General features: G+C 37.4%; 1 protein-coding gene across 2 annotated transcripts in view; it reads right to left on the bottom strand.

Annotated features, from left to right (window-relative positions):
* Positions 1 to 16,681, bottom strand: part of LOC148846065 (FAD/NAD(P)-binding oxidoreductase family protein) — a 47,230-nt gene that overhangs the window by 6,521 nt on the left and 24,028 nt on the right. The window contains exons 7-8 of one of the 2 annotated variants that reach the window (XR_016102173.1): positions 6,273 to 6,393; positions 5,995 to 6,168 (exon numbers count right to left, since the gene is read on the bottom strand). Coding sequence is in view for 1 of the 2 variants with exons in the window: in XM_088954521.1 (XP_088810647.1) it covers positions 5,995 to 6,168; positions 6,305 to 6,393 (263 nt within the window). In the remaining variant the exon portion in view is untranslated. The remainder of the gene's footprint in view (positions 1 to 5,994; positions 6,169 to 6,272; positions 6,394 to 16,681) is intronic. The other variant, XM_088954521.1, reaches the window with a different exon arrangement.

Consider the following 16,681-nt stretch of genomic DNA (forward strand, 5'->3'; position numbering starts at 1 on the left):
CCATCCAATCTTGGACCATTTACTAGCTAGATGTTAAGAATGCCTTCCTTCATGATCAACTGAAGTAGATCATTTATATGAAGCCTCCTCCTAGTTATTGTAGTGATCCTTCCTTAGTGTGTTGCCTGAAGAAATCTTTACATGGTTCGAAATAGGCTCCCCGAGCTTGATTTTAGCACTTTTGGGATGTTGTAGTTGCGTTAGGATATAGCTAGAGTTCTTCTAATCATTCCCTGTTTGTTAGACAATGGCCTCAGGGTATTACCATTCTTCTGTTGTATGTTGATGATATGTTGCTAACTAGGAATGATGATAAAGGCATTCATGAGTTCAAGTCCTTACTTCATAATTCCTTCCACATGAAAAATCTTGGACCTCTCACCTATTTCTTGGGATTAGGAGTTCATCACAATGTTCAAGGATATTTTGTGTGTTAGCAAAAATATGCTTCTGATCTTGTTTCACTTGCTAGCATCATCAATGGGAAATATGTTGATACATCCTTAGAGTTGAATGTTAAGTTATCTAAATCTACTGGTTCTTTACTTCCAGATGCTACCTTGTATCCCTAGCTTGTGGGATCCTTCATCTATCTCACTATGACTCGAACTGATATTTCATATGTTGTTTAGGTTGTCAGTTAGTTTGTTTCTACTCCTTGCCAGCTTCATATGACTATTGTCCATCGCATCATTCATTATGTCAGAAGCACAGTTTCTCAGCGATTATTTTTCTCCTCTTCTCCCATTTAGTTGAGAGCATATACTGATGCTAATTGGGCTGGTTGCCCTGACACCCGTAGATCCACTTACAGATGGTGTATTTTTATGGGTGATTCTCTCATCTCCTGGAAGCAATTAACAGTATCCAAATCTTCCACTGCAGCAGAGTATAGGGCAATGCCTTCCATTTGCAATGAGATTGTTTGGTTATGGTCTCTCTTTATGGACCTTTCTACTTAGTTTCCCATTCCTGTTCCTCTCTATGCCGACAATATGAGTGCCATTGCAATTGCCTCAAATCCTGTCTTCCACGAGAGGACTAAACATATTGAGATGGACTATCATTTCATTCAAGATCTTTTCACTGTAGGCTCAATTTCTCTTCCTCATGTCGCCTTGAACATGCAAATCACTAATATCTTCACCAACACCATGACTAGGGATCAACATCTCTATCTTATGGGAAAACTGATGCTTATGCTTATGCATTAGTTTGAGGGGGAGTTTGGAGACTCCAAGACTGATGTATAGTTTATTATAGTCCCTTTTGTACAATATTATTGTAATCTATAGCCTTTGTATTGTAAACCAACTTAAATAACTTTGAAAATAATGGCTTCAAAGGAATAAAAAATAAATGATCCAATCAAATATGCCATATCACATATGACCTACTAACTCAAAAGAAACAAGATCAGGATGAAAACTTTGAGGAAACAAGACATCTAGTGACAAAATATCAAGATAAATCTCATCCACCTCACTGCCACTTATAATATTCCTCTTTGAAATCAGACCCCAGAAGACATGATAATTAGACAGAGAAAGGTTACTGAACAATGTAAACCCTTTATGAAACTATTAACAAAAAGCTAATCTATGTAGCCTAAGAACATGTAAAACAAATGGTAATTTCAACCTATCAATTAACTCTAATGTATCCTTTCACATAAAAAGGAGATAGTGACCTATCTGCAATACAAACATTATCTGCACCCAAACATAATTATAGGGTGCTTTGATCTCTAGAGAAGCTGCTCAACTGTTATAGGGGGTGGTTGCTGTTCGAGAGGTATCAAAGAAGCCAGGCAAGAGCAGTTGCTAATTTGCTATTTCTCTCTTTCTCCCATGTTACAAGGTTGGTGAAACCCTAGTATTAGGTTACACTAACTGTAGGTCAGTTATTTTGGGTTGTTATACTTGTTTACTTGTTTTCTTGTTTTCAGTGAACTGAGTTGTTGAGGTAATGGAGCAAGTTAGAGTTGATTTGAAGCAGTTTATAGATCTAGTGTTGGTCCAACAGGGTCTCTGGATAAGTTGTCCAAATCTTACGATTCACAATTTGAATCATGAATCCTAAGGGTTTCGATTCAAATCTTATGTTTAAATCCTTTTTAGCAAAAATCTTACAATTTTTGTTTGAATCCTATGATTTGATTCATAAATCATACGATTTATACAATTTCTACAATTCACTACGATTCAAATAAATTCAATTAAGAATTATTTCACTACTTTATTAATTTTTTTTATATTTAATTTTTCCAAGGGACACTTTTTTTAAAACCCTTACTAGAAAATGATTTATTTACATTATTTAAGACTAGAAATTGAGTTTATTTTCCATCATATGTAGGTTAAAGAGCCATTGTAGTGGATTTGATTGACTTTCAAATCAAACTTGATTATAATCATCTTAGTCTTCTATTGTAAGTGTGGAAAATTCTATTGTTTTAGGTACATATATGGTAGATATAAATTAAAATAGGGTAAAGTCACTTTCCTATATATATTTAGCCTGTTAGTATATCTATATTTTATTAACCAAAAAGAATATATATCTATATTTAATTTTTTGACAAGTTTGTAAAAAATAGAAATAATCTTATGATTTACGATAATTATTCAATTCGATTCAACTTTCTCTATGATTACGATTTTCAAAACATTTATTAAAGCTAGATGGGACAAATTATCTGGAATGGCCTCATGTATGCAGTATAGGGATGTTGGTCTTACAAGCAATACCAAGAAACCAAAAAAAAAAGGAATATCCCACTTATGAGAAGTGGATGCAGGAAAATTGCATGGTGATTGGCTGGGTAACTCCCTATTACTAAATATAAGTAAGCACTATTTGTGGATGAATATAGCAAAGGAGGTGTTGGATAATGTGGGCGAAACATATTCCCAGAAGATGTATGTTTCCAAGGCATACAGGTTGAAGAATGAAAATAATTTTAAGGCAAGGGGAGAACTCTCTGGCAGTATACTTCTCTATTTGAAATCCTTATGGCAAGAAATATATATATATATATATATATATATATATTATTTCATATAAAAAGGAGTTTATTAAAACACTTGTAAACAGGTGTGCCGGTGCCCAAAGATACAATTGGTTAGAACATATTAGCTAGAGATGATGTGACTCTATCTTGAGCCTATTCATTAGTGAGCAGTGGAGAGTAGGAGACAGGTACATCTTCAGGGAGCATCTACAGATCTTTATGCACATGCGGATGTGAAGTCTAACAGTAGTGAGGGTAAGGAGGTTGTATGTGATTTTTACAAGAAACCAAAGCCTAGTAAGGTGTTGGAAATTAAATCCACATCTCATGCTTGCAAGATTTAGAAACAATAAGAATGGGAATTGAAATGCAATGTGGCTATAGTACCAAAAGATGACAAGGTACCTAATGAAGAGAAATCAACTCTAGAACAGTTAGCAGCAAGCAAAGCTGGAAAATCATAGCCAACTTCTAAATCAATTGGAGAGTACAATGATACCCAGTTCTTCAAGCAATTCATCCTCTACACTACAACTCTTGCTCACTTAGGTATTTGTGCCTTTTTCAATCATGCAACAGTCTTAGGTAACCATGATATCCATTGGATTATTGGTTAGTTCTAATTAGGGGTGCACATCGGAAGGGCTGGGCTAGGTTTATGGTCAACCCAGCCCCGACCCTAAAATTTGGGCATAAGGCCCGAGCCCGGACCAAACCCGAGGTCAAGCCCGATCTTCCCAGCTTGAACCCAGCCCGCACTGTAATTTGATGCATTCGAGTTGGGCTTGGGCCCAGACCGGGCTCGAGTTGGTCAATGAACCCTCTCTAAAATTATATATGTAAATATGTATACATATATGTATGCAAATATATATGTATATAGGTAAATATGTATACAAATATACATACAAATATATATATATATATATATATATATATATATATATATATATACATATGTATGCAAAATTTACATATATACATATGAATGTATGAATGTGTATAGTTGGGCCGGGTTCAGGCTACGTAAAGGCTAGGCCCAGGCCTGGCCCAAAAAATAAAAAGTCAAATTTCTTAGGCCCGATCCCAACCCGAGGACCGAAAATCCAAGTCCAACCCCATGTAAAATTTCGAGCTAGGTCGGTTCAGGCTTAGGCTAGGCCCGCCCAAGTTGCACCCCTAGTTCTAATGCTTCTAGCCACATGACCAATATTTCTAACCTATTTAATATCTATCAACTCCTCCCTGGCCATGACAAAATATCCCTAGTAAATGGTTCTCTTGCTACCACCTCTAGAAAGGGAGACACTAGAGCCACTAATTCCCTAACCCCATCCTCTGTTCTTCATGTCCCTAAGCTCAGCACAAACCTTCTCTCTATTAACAATTTAACTAAGCCCTCAAAGTTATTATAGGCATATATAGCTGCCACAAGAATTGACTACACAGAGAAGGAAAGACCAAACAACACCAAGGAGAGTGATATAGGAGCTAAAGAGTCAAAATTTGGAATTTTCTGAATTTCTATGTATTTTTGTATTTTTGGACAATAGGGACATTCTCATAATTTTAGCTATTGTACTAAAGAAGCAACAACAACACAAGTTCACAACTAATACCTGATCCCTAATCCTAAAATAAAATGAATTATAACTAAAATCACAAACCAACCTCTTTAAATATAGAAGGCATGCATGGACTTGTTTGGGCATGCCTCAAAGGGCTATCACATGGGTGGAGGGCCAATCTCCTAGGATTAGGAATGCAAGATGTTTAGCATCACAAATTCACACTATCTAGGAGATAAATAAAAACATCAAAATTTAAATATGCTTGAATAGCTATGAGCTTGAAGCACTTTGGTACGAGCACTTGTCAAGGCGACACCTAGGCGGGCATCACTTTGAAGCACTTTTATATTCTTAATTTTTTGAGATTATAATTATAAAATAGACATTATTAAACTAAAATATTCATTTTGTTTCTTTATATACCAATTTCTTTTTATTATTTTCTTATTTTTTAGGGTTTAATCAACACAAACATTGGTAATTGCTGTATTCAACCCTCAAAGACTTTAAAACCACTTTTTTTTTTTTTTCTTTTCCTATAACAAAATAGGGATTCAGCCCCCATATTTTCTGATTTTTTTTCTCTTTCTTCTTTTTCTTGTGAATATGTTGATTTTCTATACTTTAACATGAAGTTTATACTTCTCTTATGAAAATTATGGATAATTATTAAGGAATATGATTATGGAACCTAGGGAACTACTCTAGGATATATGTTTTTTACTTAAAAATGACATTAAAGATATCTCCTTCATTTGATGATATGATAAAATGATAAATAACCAATCTAGGGTGTACTAAAAAATGAACTTAGCAAAGGATGTGCTTTAAGAAGTGTAGAAATAAATAACCAATGTTAACTTATCCTCCTAAGTTGGAGGAGGTTAGGTAAATAGTTAGAACCAAGTTGTCACAATCTCCCTATTTTCACCTCATTGAGGTTTAAGATGCACGTTCTCCATCAAAATTGTAGATGTCTTTTAACCAACTTAAATTCTGTTCATGTATGTATGCATGTATCTACATATTTATATGCATGCGTATATGTGATGTATGCCTAAATTTATAGAATATGTTCCAGAGAAATAATACTTTGAGAATTTACTATGCCCTTTTAACTACTGACGTAAAAATCTCCCTATTTTCACCTCATTGAAGTTTAAGATGCACGTTCTCCATCAAAATTGTAGATGCCTTTTAACCAACTTAAATGCTGTTCATGTATGTATGCATGTATCTACATACTTATATGCATGTGTATATGTGATGACAGTGACGTATGCCTAAATTTATATAATATGTTTCAGAGAAATAATACTTTGAGAATTTACTATGCCCTTTTAACTACTGAAGACATTTTTAAGTTACATAGACTAGTAGATAGAAGGGAAAGCCATTCAGGATACTGACCATCTATGAGCTTTCATGAAGAATGGTTGAGGAATATCAAGTCCTGTGTTTTGAAATTCCTCAAATAATTCTTCAGCCACTTTAGTCAATGCTTCATTTGAAGGTTTCTGAAGACCAGTTTCTCTAATGACAGCCTTTGCATAAGCCGCTGTTGAATGCAATACCCAACACTCACTGCACAGCCATGAAGCAAATTAGCAAATTCTCTTAAAAAAAGCGGAGCTTAAACTAAAACCTTACCCAGCATTAAAATAATCATAAAAAGAGAGGAAAAACACCTGACATTTGATGGATGTCATTTTTCATATACCTAGTGGCAGAACGCCCTGGCTTGCTACTATCACAAAAGGCCCAGCTTAAAACTTCAGAATTCCTGAATGAGATGCCTTTAACAGGTATCTAAACCATTAAGAAGTAACTCAGTGAAAGGAAGAAAAGGAAAGAGACAATGAAAAAACAGAGCCTGTTTATAACAAGCTGAGTAGACAATGGAAACATCAAGTGTAGAATCCTTCATGGAAATTATGTATTAAGAGAGAAACAAGATAGATATTTGACAAGATAAATCAATTAGCTACAGAAATGAGAACTCAGATCACTATTATGATAGAAATGGAGAAAATATAGGGAGAAGAATTTAAGAAGGTTGACTACAAAAAAGGCCATTACCCAATGTCAGTCCAGACTATCCACAACTGGGAGTTTGCAAGGGTGGACTATATATATATATATAGATAGATAGATAGATAGATAGATATGTAGAGATAGCTGATAGACCATTAGTGTGTGTGGGGTTCCAGCCCCACACTATTTTCTGTTTATTTATTTATTTTTCAGTTAGAGTAGTTGGATCGGTTGGGCCTTGTTTGTTTTCTTTTATTTTTAAGTAAGGGTATTAAGGTAACTCTAGTCTTTGTAATAGATCACAATATAAATAAGATGTAATGGGTGGCTAGAGAATTAATCTGCCGAACCCTTTTCTTCTCTTTTCTTCTTCTCTTCTCCTCTTCTCTTTCTTCTTCTATTCATGACCTTTTTCTCTCTTCTTTTTTCTACTGAATTGAACCAGCAAACATCTATTTCCTGGTTTAATCTTTTCAAGTTGGTATCAGAGCCAAACCTAGGACAGTTTAGGGCTCTCATGTGAGCCTAATCCAGTCGGCAGCATGAGAACTTACTGAATCTGAAGCTGTGCATCATCGCCTGATTCTTGGAGGATCACTGGAGTCTTGAATTGTGCCCAAGGGATTACATGACCTTTGGAGAGTGCCCGGTGACCAGGAAGGATCAGAGAAGTTAGGTAAGTCAAAGATTAGGGCTTAAACTGAAGATTGAAGGTGGCGATCAAACTCTTTCTGAAAAAGAACCCATCTATATTGAGATCGGCCTTTAAAAGGAGCAGTTTTTAGCCTTCCTGGAAGCAGTGGTTAATAGAATTCTGTCTCCCTTGCTTATTTCTTTAGGGTTTTTGACAGATTTCTGTTATTTCAGTTATTTTCTCTGAGTTTTTTGAAACCCCACGGTCAGTTCTTGCTCCCAGATTTTTTCTGTGACTGTAGTTGGTTCTTGGGCAGTAATCTGTTTTTGGTTCCTGGGTGACTCTTCTTGACTGAGGAGTGTTTCTTGGTGGTATTTCTCAGCTGTGAGTGTTTAAAGGTAGTGACTGATTTTCTGATTCAGCATAAAAGTAGTCACAGTCAGCTGTGGTTTTCTGATTCAGCAGTCCTTTTGCATAAAAGGAAGTTTCTTTTGTGTAAAAGGAGTTCAAGCCTTCCTTTGATCAAAGTAGTGACCGTTAACATCTTTAAAATGGGGAAGGTTGGAAGTGAATTTAAGACTCAATGGGAAGGTTTTTTGAGAGCTGGAAGCATGACTGAAAGTTCTTTTCAGATTACAACTATTAGGTTCGATGGAACAAATTACTTGGAGTGGGCACAATCAGCCATGATGGCTATTGGAGGTAGAGGTAAATTAGGCTACATGACTGGGGATACAAAGAAACCAGCCATAGAAGACACATCACATGCCAAATGGGTTCAAGAGAACTATTTGGTGATGACATGGCTGTGCAATTCAATGCAGCCCCATATTATCCGGAATTATTTATGGGCAAAAACGGCCAAGAAAATCTGGGATAATATGAAAGAGACCTACTCCCAACCCCTTAATGTTGCTAGGGCTTATGAACTGAAGTGTGAAGTGAATAATCTCAAGCAGGGGGAGAAGCCAGTCTCTGTTTACTTTGCTACTTTGAAATCTCTATGGCATGAAATTGATCATTTGGAAACCATTGAATGGGAGAGTCAGAGAGATGCAACTACCTATAGAAAGCTGATTGAAACAAACAGAGTTTTTGAGTTCTTAGCAGGTCTGAATTCAGAATTTGGCATAGTAAGACAGCAACTTCTTACCGGGGATAGTGTAACATTGTCTCAAGCCTATTCACTAGTACACAGTGAAGAGAGTAGGAGAAAGGTGATGTTACAGTTTCAGCCCATGGAATCAGCCCTAGCAGCAACAAAACAGAAATTTGGGAGAGATTAGGAAAAGGAAATAAAGAAAGAAGATAAAAAGGAGATGTTTTGTGATCATTGTAAAAGGCCGAAACATACTAGGGACACTTGTTGGAAGTTGCACCCTCATCTTGTTCCAGCTAGACTCAAAAATAAGAAGGGAAATGCTAATGTGACAGTCAACACTAACAATGCATTGTCTTCCAATACAAGAACCACATCTCTAGATGCCTTAGCTGCTGTTCAGGCTGCCTTGACACAATTAGAGAATGAGGCTGGTATTTCTGGGTCATCATCTCAGTCTTCAGCTGCTACTCCTGCCATCCTACTTCAGCTTTTGCTTCCTCAGGTACAAGAGCTACAACATATCATACTTCAGCCCCAAGTAACACTAGACCCTTCTGGGTAATAAATTCAGGTGCCTCTGACCATATGACTAGTTTATCCACCTTGTTTACTACCTATTGTTTATCCTCTGGCAGAGACAAAGTATCTATTGTTGATGGCTCTCTTATACCTATTTCTGGCAAGGGAGACATCAGATTGTCTGATGCCATCTCCCTATCCTCAGTTTTGTATGTTCCTAAGCTCAGTGCTAACTTGCTTTCAGTTAGTAGTATTACTAAGAATCAAAACTGTTCAGTAACCTTTTTTTCCTGATTGTTGTGTTTTTCAGGATCTAGAAATGAGGAAGGTGATTGGGATTGGCCGTGAGATGAATGGAGTCTACCTGCTTGAGCATCCACAGGGGAAGGAGAGTGAAGTTGGGAGATTGTTTGTTTCTCAGTTTTTTGGTCAGATTATGCTTTGGCATAACAAATTAGGTCATTTGTCTTTTGGGTCTTTGAAGAGTCTGCTTCCAAGTTTGTTTGAGTCAGTCCAAGTGTCTAGTTTGAGGTGTGAAAACTGTGAACTTGCAAAATATTGTAGATCAACTTATTCTTTGAGAAATAAAAGAAGCAATCTTCCCTTTGAAATTGTGCATACCGATGTTTGGGGGCCATATCATATTCTTGCTATAGGGGGGGGGTACAGATACTTCTTAGTATTTGTTGATGATTATACCCGTTTCTCGTGGGTTTACCTTATGCACTCTCGAGATGAGGTCCCTTCTCTGACCCAAGCTTTCCATCAAATGGTAATGACCCAATTTGAAATCAAGATCAAAACTCTCAGATCTGATAATGCCAAGGAGTACTTTGCAAAACCCTTGGCATCATATCTCCTAAATCATGGAGTTATTCATCAAAGCACTTGTCCCTGTACACCTCAGCAGAATGGGGTTGTTGAGAGAAAAAAACAGACATTCTGGAAGTAGCAAGAAGAATTATGCTCAATTCTAATGTTCCCATACACTTTTGGGGAGGTGCAATCTATACTGTTGTTTACCTTATTAATCAAATTCCTTCACGGGTTTTAGACATGAAAACACCATTCAACCTTTTGTAGGACTTGTTCACTATTCCCCTTAAAACCTTTGGGTGTACTTGTTTTGTTCAAATCCTTGGACCTTATTGCTCCAAATTTGATCCCAAAGCTGCTAAATGTATTTTCCTTGGGTATGCACAAAATCAAAAGGGGTATTGCTGTTATGAGCCTGTTTCAGAAAGGCATTTTGTGTCCATGGATGTCACCTTTTTTGAGGATATGCCCTACTATCATAGGGCTTCTCCTCAGGGGGAGAGTCGTGAGGAAGGGATTTCAGCCCCAGAAGTTCCATTACCTCTCCTAGTTATTGAGGGGGAGTGCTGTGAAGAGGGTTGCCAGAAGTGTAAGGAGTTGAGAGTGTATCACAGACAGTGGTGGAGGCAAGTTGATTCTCATTCTTAGCAGTCCAGGCCAATCCCAACACCTCCTACAGGTTCAGATGCAAGCATTACACCCACTGTTGAGCCCACTATTGCAGATACTTTGCCTAACACTATTGAGCCTCAGCCTCCTCCTTCAGATGACCTTGATCTCCCAATTGCAATTCGTAAAAGGAATCGCCATTGTACTTCATCTACTGCTCATTGTATCTCCCAGTTTCTCTCTTATGATCGTCTCTCAGAATCCTGCAGATCATTCCTGCCATCTATTGCTACTATTCCTATACCCAGAACAGTGCAAGGAGCTCTTTTGATACCTGAATGGAAGGAAGCGATGAAAGTAGAGATGGATGAACTTGTTGAAAGCAATACATGGGAACTAGTTGACCAATTTGAGAGGAAGAAACCTGTTGGATGCAGATGGGTGTTTACAGTGAAATATAATGATGATGGTTCTATAGAGAGATATAAGGTCAGATTGGTTGCAAAGGGCTTCACACAAACTTATGGCATAGACTATATGGAAACATTTGCACCAGTTGCCAAGATGAACACTATCAGAGTCTTACTATCTATGGCTGCAAATTTCTCTTGGCCACTATTTTAGATGGACATCAAAAATTCTTTTCTAAACGGAGATTTGCAAGAGGAGGTGTACATGGAGTTACCCCCCAACTTTTATAGTACAGAAGCAAGAAAGAAAGTTTGTTGACTAAAGAAGGCTTTATATGGGCTGAAACAATCTCCGAGAGCTTGGTTTGATAGGTTTAGACTAGCCTTGGAAAAGTTTGGTTACATGCAGACTCAATCAGATCACACTCTCTTCTTTAAGAAGACAAACTCCTCCTTGACCTTACTTGCTGTCTACATGGATGACATTGTAGTGACGGGAAGTGATATTAGTGAGATAGACACTCTTAAGAAGAATCTTCACAAAGAATTTGAAGTAAAGGACTTGGGAGAACTGCGTTATTTCCTGGGAATTGAGGTAGCTCGATCTAAGCATGGCATTTTTATCTCTCAAAGAAAGCATGTCTTTGACTTATTGGAAGAAACTGGAAAGTTAGGAGTAAAGCCTGCTGACACACCCATTGAGTTGAACCAAAAAATAAGTGCAGAAGGTGGAGAACCTCTTGAGGATAGGGCTATGTATCAAAGGTTGGTTGGGAAACTTCTTTATCTCTGCCTAACTCGATTAGACATTTCACATGCTGTCAGTGTTGTCAGTCAGTACATGCATTCTCCTAGGACCACTTACCTTCTTGTGGTGGAAAGAATACTTGCTTACTTGAAGAGATGCCCAGAGAGAGGCATACTTTTCAAGAATAGTGGTCACATGAAGATAGAGGTGTATACAGAAGCTGATCGGGCTGGATCCATTGATTATAGAAGATCTACCTCTAGGTATTGTGCATTTTGTAGGGGGGAACCTTGTTTCTTGGAGGAGCAAGAAACTGAATGTTGTTGCTCGCTCCGATGCTGAAGCTGAATACAGGTCCATGGCCAATGGTGTTGTAGAAGTGTTATGGCTGAAATCTTTGTTGGATGAACTTGGAATTGACTATGAGAAACCTCTGATGCTGTATTGTGATAATCAAGCAGCAATTAACATTGCCCATAACCCAATACAGCATGACAGGACTAAACATATCGAGGTGGACAGACATTTTATCCGAGAGCGAGTTGCATCTCAAGAAGTGTCTTCCCTATGTTACCTCCGACATGCAACTAGCTGATCTCTTTACTAAAAGCAGTTACAAAAATCAGGTTGGAGACAGATTTACGCAAGTTGGGTATGACAAATATCTACTCCCAACTTGAGGGGGAATGTAGAGATAGCTGATAGACCATTAGTGTGTGTGGGGTTCCAGCCCCACACTTTATATTTGTTGTTTATTTATTTATTTTTTAGTTAGAGTAGTTGGGCTGGTTGGGCCTTATTTGTTTTCTTTTATTTTTAAGTAAGGGTATTAAGGTAACTTTAGTCTTTGTAATAGATCACAATATAAATAAGATGTAATGGGCCACTAGAGAATTAATTCTCCTGAACCCTTTTCTTCTCTTTTCTTCTTCTCTTCTCTTTCTTCTTCTATTCGTGACCTTTTTCTCTCTTCTTTTTTCTACTGAATTAAACCAGAAAACATCTATTTCTTGGTTTAATCTTTTCAAGTATATATATATATATATATATATATATAATTTATTTTTTAGTTAGAGTAGTTGGGCCGGTTGGGCCTTGTTTGTTTTCTTTTATTTTTAAGTAAGGGTATTAAGGTAACTTTAGTCTTTGTAATAGATCACAATATAAATAAGATGTAATGGGCCACTAGAGAATTAATTCTGCTGGACCCTTTTCTTCTCTTTTCTTCTTCTCTTCTCTTTCTTCTTCTATTCGTGACCTTTTTCTCTCTTCTTTTTTCTACTGAATTAAACCAGAAAACATCTATTTCTTGGTTTAATCTTTTCAAGTTATATATATATATATATATATATATATATATATATAATCTACAAAAGTAGGAATAGATGTGGTTGGCTTCTGGAATTTTCACTAGACTAAAATGCCCCATCTAATTTAAATTAGAAAAGGAGCAATGGTACATATGTAATTTCATTTTCTCATTTAATGCTTATTAGGAAATGAGTCTTCTTTCTCATTTAATGTTTTTTACAAAAAGACACAAAACTCCATTCTTTTTGTTCATAAATGTAAAATAAGTCAATGGAAAAATTGTTATTTAACATTCCCATTTAATGTTTGTTAGGAAAAATACACAAAAATCCCTTTTTTGTTCAATAATTGAAAAACAAACCATGGTAATTGCTCAAACATCCCTTGAAGTTTTTGACCATTGCCCAAACCTCCCCTAAACTTCTTGACACAGTTGCAAATAGATCTCCTTTGTAAAATCCTCTAACAAGAGGCATGAAAATGTCCAAAATACCCATGTAATTATTATTGAGGCTGGTTTATACATAAAAAAACAATATAAAGGTTATGAACAACAAAAAAAGAGAGTTTAAAGTTGATGAAGTTCAGATCTATAAGCATGTTGTCTTCAGATTAATCAGGGAAGAAAGGGTAAAAGAAGGAAGAAGAGAAAAGAGAGGAAAGAAAAAAGAAGAGGAGAGAAAATCTAGTTTGAACTCCAGAGAGAAAATCAATTCTCTCTAGTCGACCAGGGTGTATTAACCTTTCTATTTTTTCACTACAAATGACTCTTGTGCCCCTACTTAAGTATGGGACACATCATCTAACTCAAAGACATATCACCATATTGATAAAACTTAAATGACCATTCTACCCTTATTTAGTTGACACAAACACTCCCCCTCAAGCTAGAGAGTATATATCATATAGTCCCAACTTGTTACATATGTAATCCACTCTTGCCCGACTCAACCCTTTGTGAACAGATTTGCTCATTGGCTTCTTGTGTTAACATAAGCTATACTTATTACTCCACTAAGAACCTTCTCTCTCACAAAGTGACAATCAACTTCTATATGTTTTGTTCTCCCATGAAAGACTGGATTGGAGGAAATGTGGACAGCAGCTTGGTTGTCACAATAAAGCTTCATCGGTGTGCCAATTGAGTGCCCCATCTCCTATAGAAGGTTCTTCAACCACACCAGTTCGCAGGTTGTATGTGCCATGGCTGTATTCAGCTTCCGCACTGCTTCTTGCCACCACTATTTGTTTCTTACTCTTCCATGTCACCAAGTTACCCCCAAGAAAGGTACAATAACCTGTAGTCGACCTCCTGTCAGATACAAAACCAGCCCAATCAGAATCGGTGTACCCTTCTATCTCAAGTTTTCCTCCACTCTTGTATAGCAAACCACGACCTGAAGCACCTTTCTAGTACCTTACAATCCTTAGAATTGCATCCCAATGAGGGATCCAATGATTCTGCATAAACTGACTCACCACACCGACTGCAAATGAAATATCTGGTCGAGTGATAGTTAGGTAGTTTAGCTTACCCACTAACCTTCTGTACCTTCCTGGATCTTCAAACTCCTCACCCGTATCACTACTCAACTTAACATTCAATTACATAGGTGTTTCAGCTGGTTTGGCACCCAACAACCCTATCTCCTCCAGTAGATCAAGGACATACTTCCACTAGCACAAATTAATACCATGTTTGAACCTTGCTACCTCTATCTCTAAGAAATATTTTAGTTTGCCAAGATCCTTTGTCTGAAAGTGATCATGCAAAAAGATCTTCAACCTATCAATCTTGTACCTGTCACTACCAGTAATAATAATATCATCCATATATACCACCAACAAAATCTTCCCAACATTAGAATCATAACTAAATACTGAATGGTCGACTTGACACTGCTTCATGCCAAACATTTTCACAACTTCACTGAACCTTCCAAACCATGCACGAGGAGATTGTTTAAGTCCATAAATAGCTTTCTTGAGCTTACACGCTTTACCATCCTCCCCTTGCAACAAACCTGGATGGTTGCTCCATATATACCTCCTCAAGAAGATCACCATGCAAGAAAGCATTCTTGATATCAAGCTGAAACAAGGGCCAATCATACATAGCAGCAAGGGAGATCAAAACACGAACAAAACCAATCTTGGCAACAAGAGAGAAGGTCTATGTGTAGTCAATACCATATAACTGTGAATAACCCTTGGCAACCAACCAAGCTTTCAATCTCTCAACACTACCATCAGGCAAATACTTGACTGTGTAAACCCACTTACATCCTACAGCATGCTTACCAGGGGGAAGAGTGGTGAGATCCCACGTATGATTATGAACCAGAGCAGAGAGTTCTTCTTCCATTGCCTGATGCCACCCCAGAGAGATAAGGGCTTCCTAGACATCCTTAGGAACAGAACTAGAAGATAACAACTATTGTAATGTGTAGCGGCCTATGGCCTAGTAGGGGCACCACTAGCTTTAGATTTGAAATACAATCTTTTTTCTCCTTCTCTCTTCTCTCTTCTCTCTTCTCTCTTCTCTGTCAAACTACATGATATCAGAGCATCTTTGATCTGGGCGTAAGTTCTCCTCTTCTCAGATCGTGATTTCCTTCCTTTTCTAGAAATCTGTTTTTTTCTCAGATCATGGTCTTTTCTTCTAGGCGCAACCTTCAACCATATTTTTTTTTTCTCTTCTCTCTTGGTTACTGTACCAAGGAGAAGGGTGTGGTGGCAGCCGAATGCAATAAAAGATATCTCCAGATCTGTGGTGGCAACCGAATGCAATAAGAGATCTTTCTAGATCTGTGGTGGTAACCGAATGCAGTAAGATGTCTTTCTGGATTTATGGTGGCAGCCGAATGCACCAAAACTTGATTTTCTGAGGGGTTTTCTATGTGCTGTGGGTCGTGGAAGACAAGTATGTACTGCTACATCCACACGTAAGCATTTGACCACTGTGAATGTCACAGTTTTGAGGATTGTAGGGACTGGTTGTCTCTTCCTCTTGGAAACTGAGGTGTTTCAACAAAAAGTCATCACCTACAAGTACTGTTAAACTTTTTTTTGGAGACTCCTAATTTTTTTCAAACAAAAAACCCTCTATATCAGGTTCGGTTTTTGAAAAAACAGCAGTAGATTTTCTATGAAAATTGCTACTGAGGATTCAACAATCTCTAGTATTACTTCCCAGTAAGGAAACTTAAATGGGGGCATGGACGGCATGAATTTCTCTATGTCCATTACCCCATTTGATGGTCTGAACTATCTAGAATGGTCCAAAGGCATCAAACTTTATGTTACAGCTAGGGGGAAGGTTGGTTATATAAATGGCAAAATAAAAGAACCAAAGTCTGGTACTGCTGAACATGATCGATGGGATCAAGAAAACAGCATGGTTATGTCATGGCTGTTAGGCTCCATGTTACCTCAAAATGGCAGTCAAAAAGGCACGAAATGAGGGAGCAATGTTTTCGTAAGACAAGAACTGAGTAATAGGATGCTTAGTAGTACATGATCGAACCCCTTTTCTATGAGCAATTGGGATATCAAGATCATTAGTAGAGTCATCAATAGCAATAGGTTAAGTAATATCAAAAGGAACATGAGGAATGGGGTCCGGAATAGAAACTAGAAGCGAAAGGAGAGTGAAAAGAGAAGAGACGTCCGACTCAAAAAAGAAAGGAACCGACTCAAAGAAGGTAACATCGAGACACAGAAAACAACATCGAGAACTGGGACCCTTTCTAGGTCCTAGAGTAGCCAAGAAAGACACACTTTGTAGATCGTGCATCCAACTTGTCTAATCCAGGGCCAAGGTTATGAACAAAGCAAACACATCCAAAAACCCGAGGGGTAAAAGGAAAATGGGACAATGTAGGAAACAAAACCGAGAAGGGAGACTGACCATC

The sequence above is a fragment of the Nelumbo lutea genome, chromosome 7 (genome assembly GCF_056320005.1).
Source record: "Nelumbo lutea isolate HS-2025 chromosome 7, American lotus-T2T, whole genome shotgun sequence".
Taxonomy (NCBI): Eukaryota; Viridiplantae; Streptophyta; class Magnoliopsida; order Proteales; family Nelumbonaceae; genus Nelumbo; species Nelumbo lutea.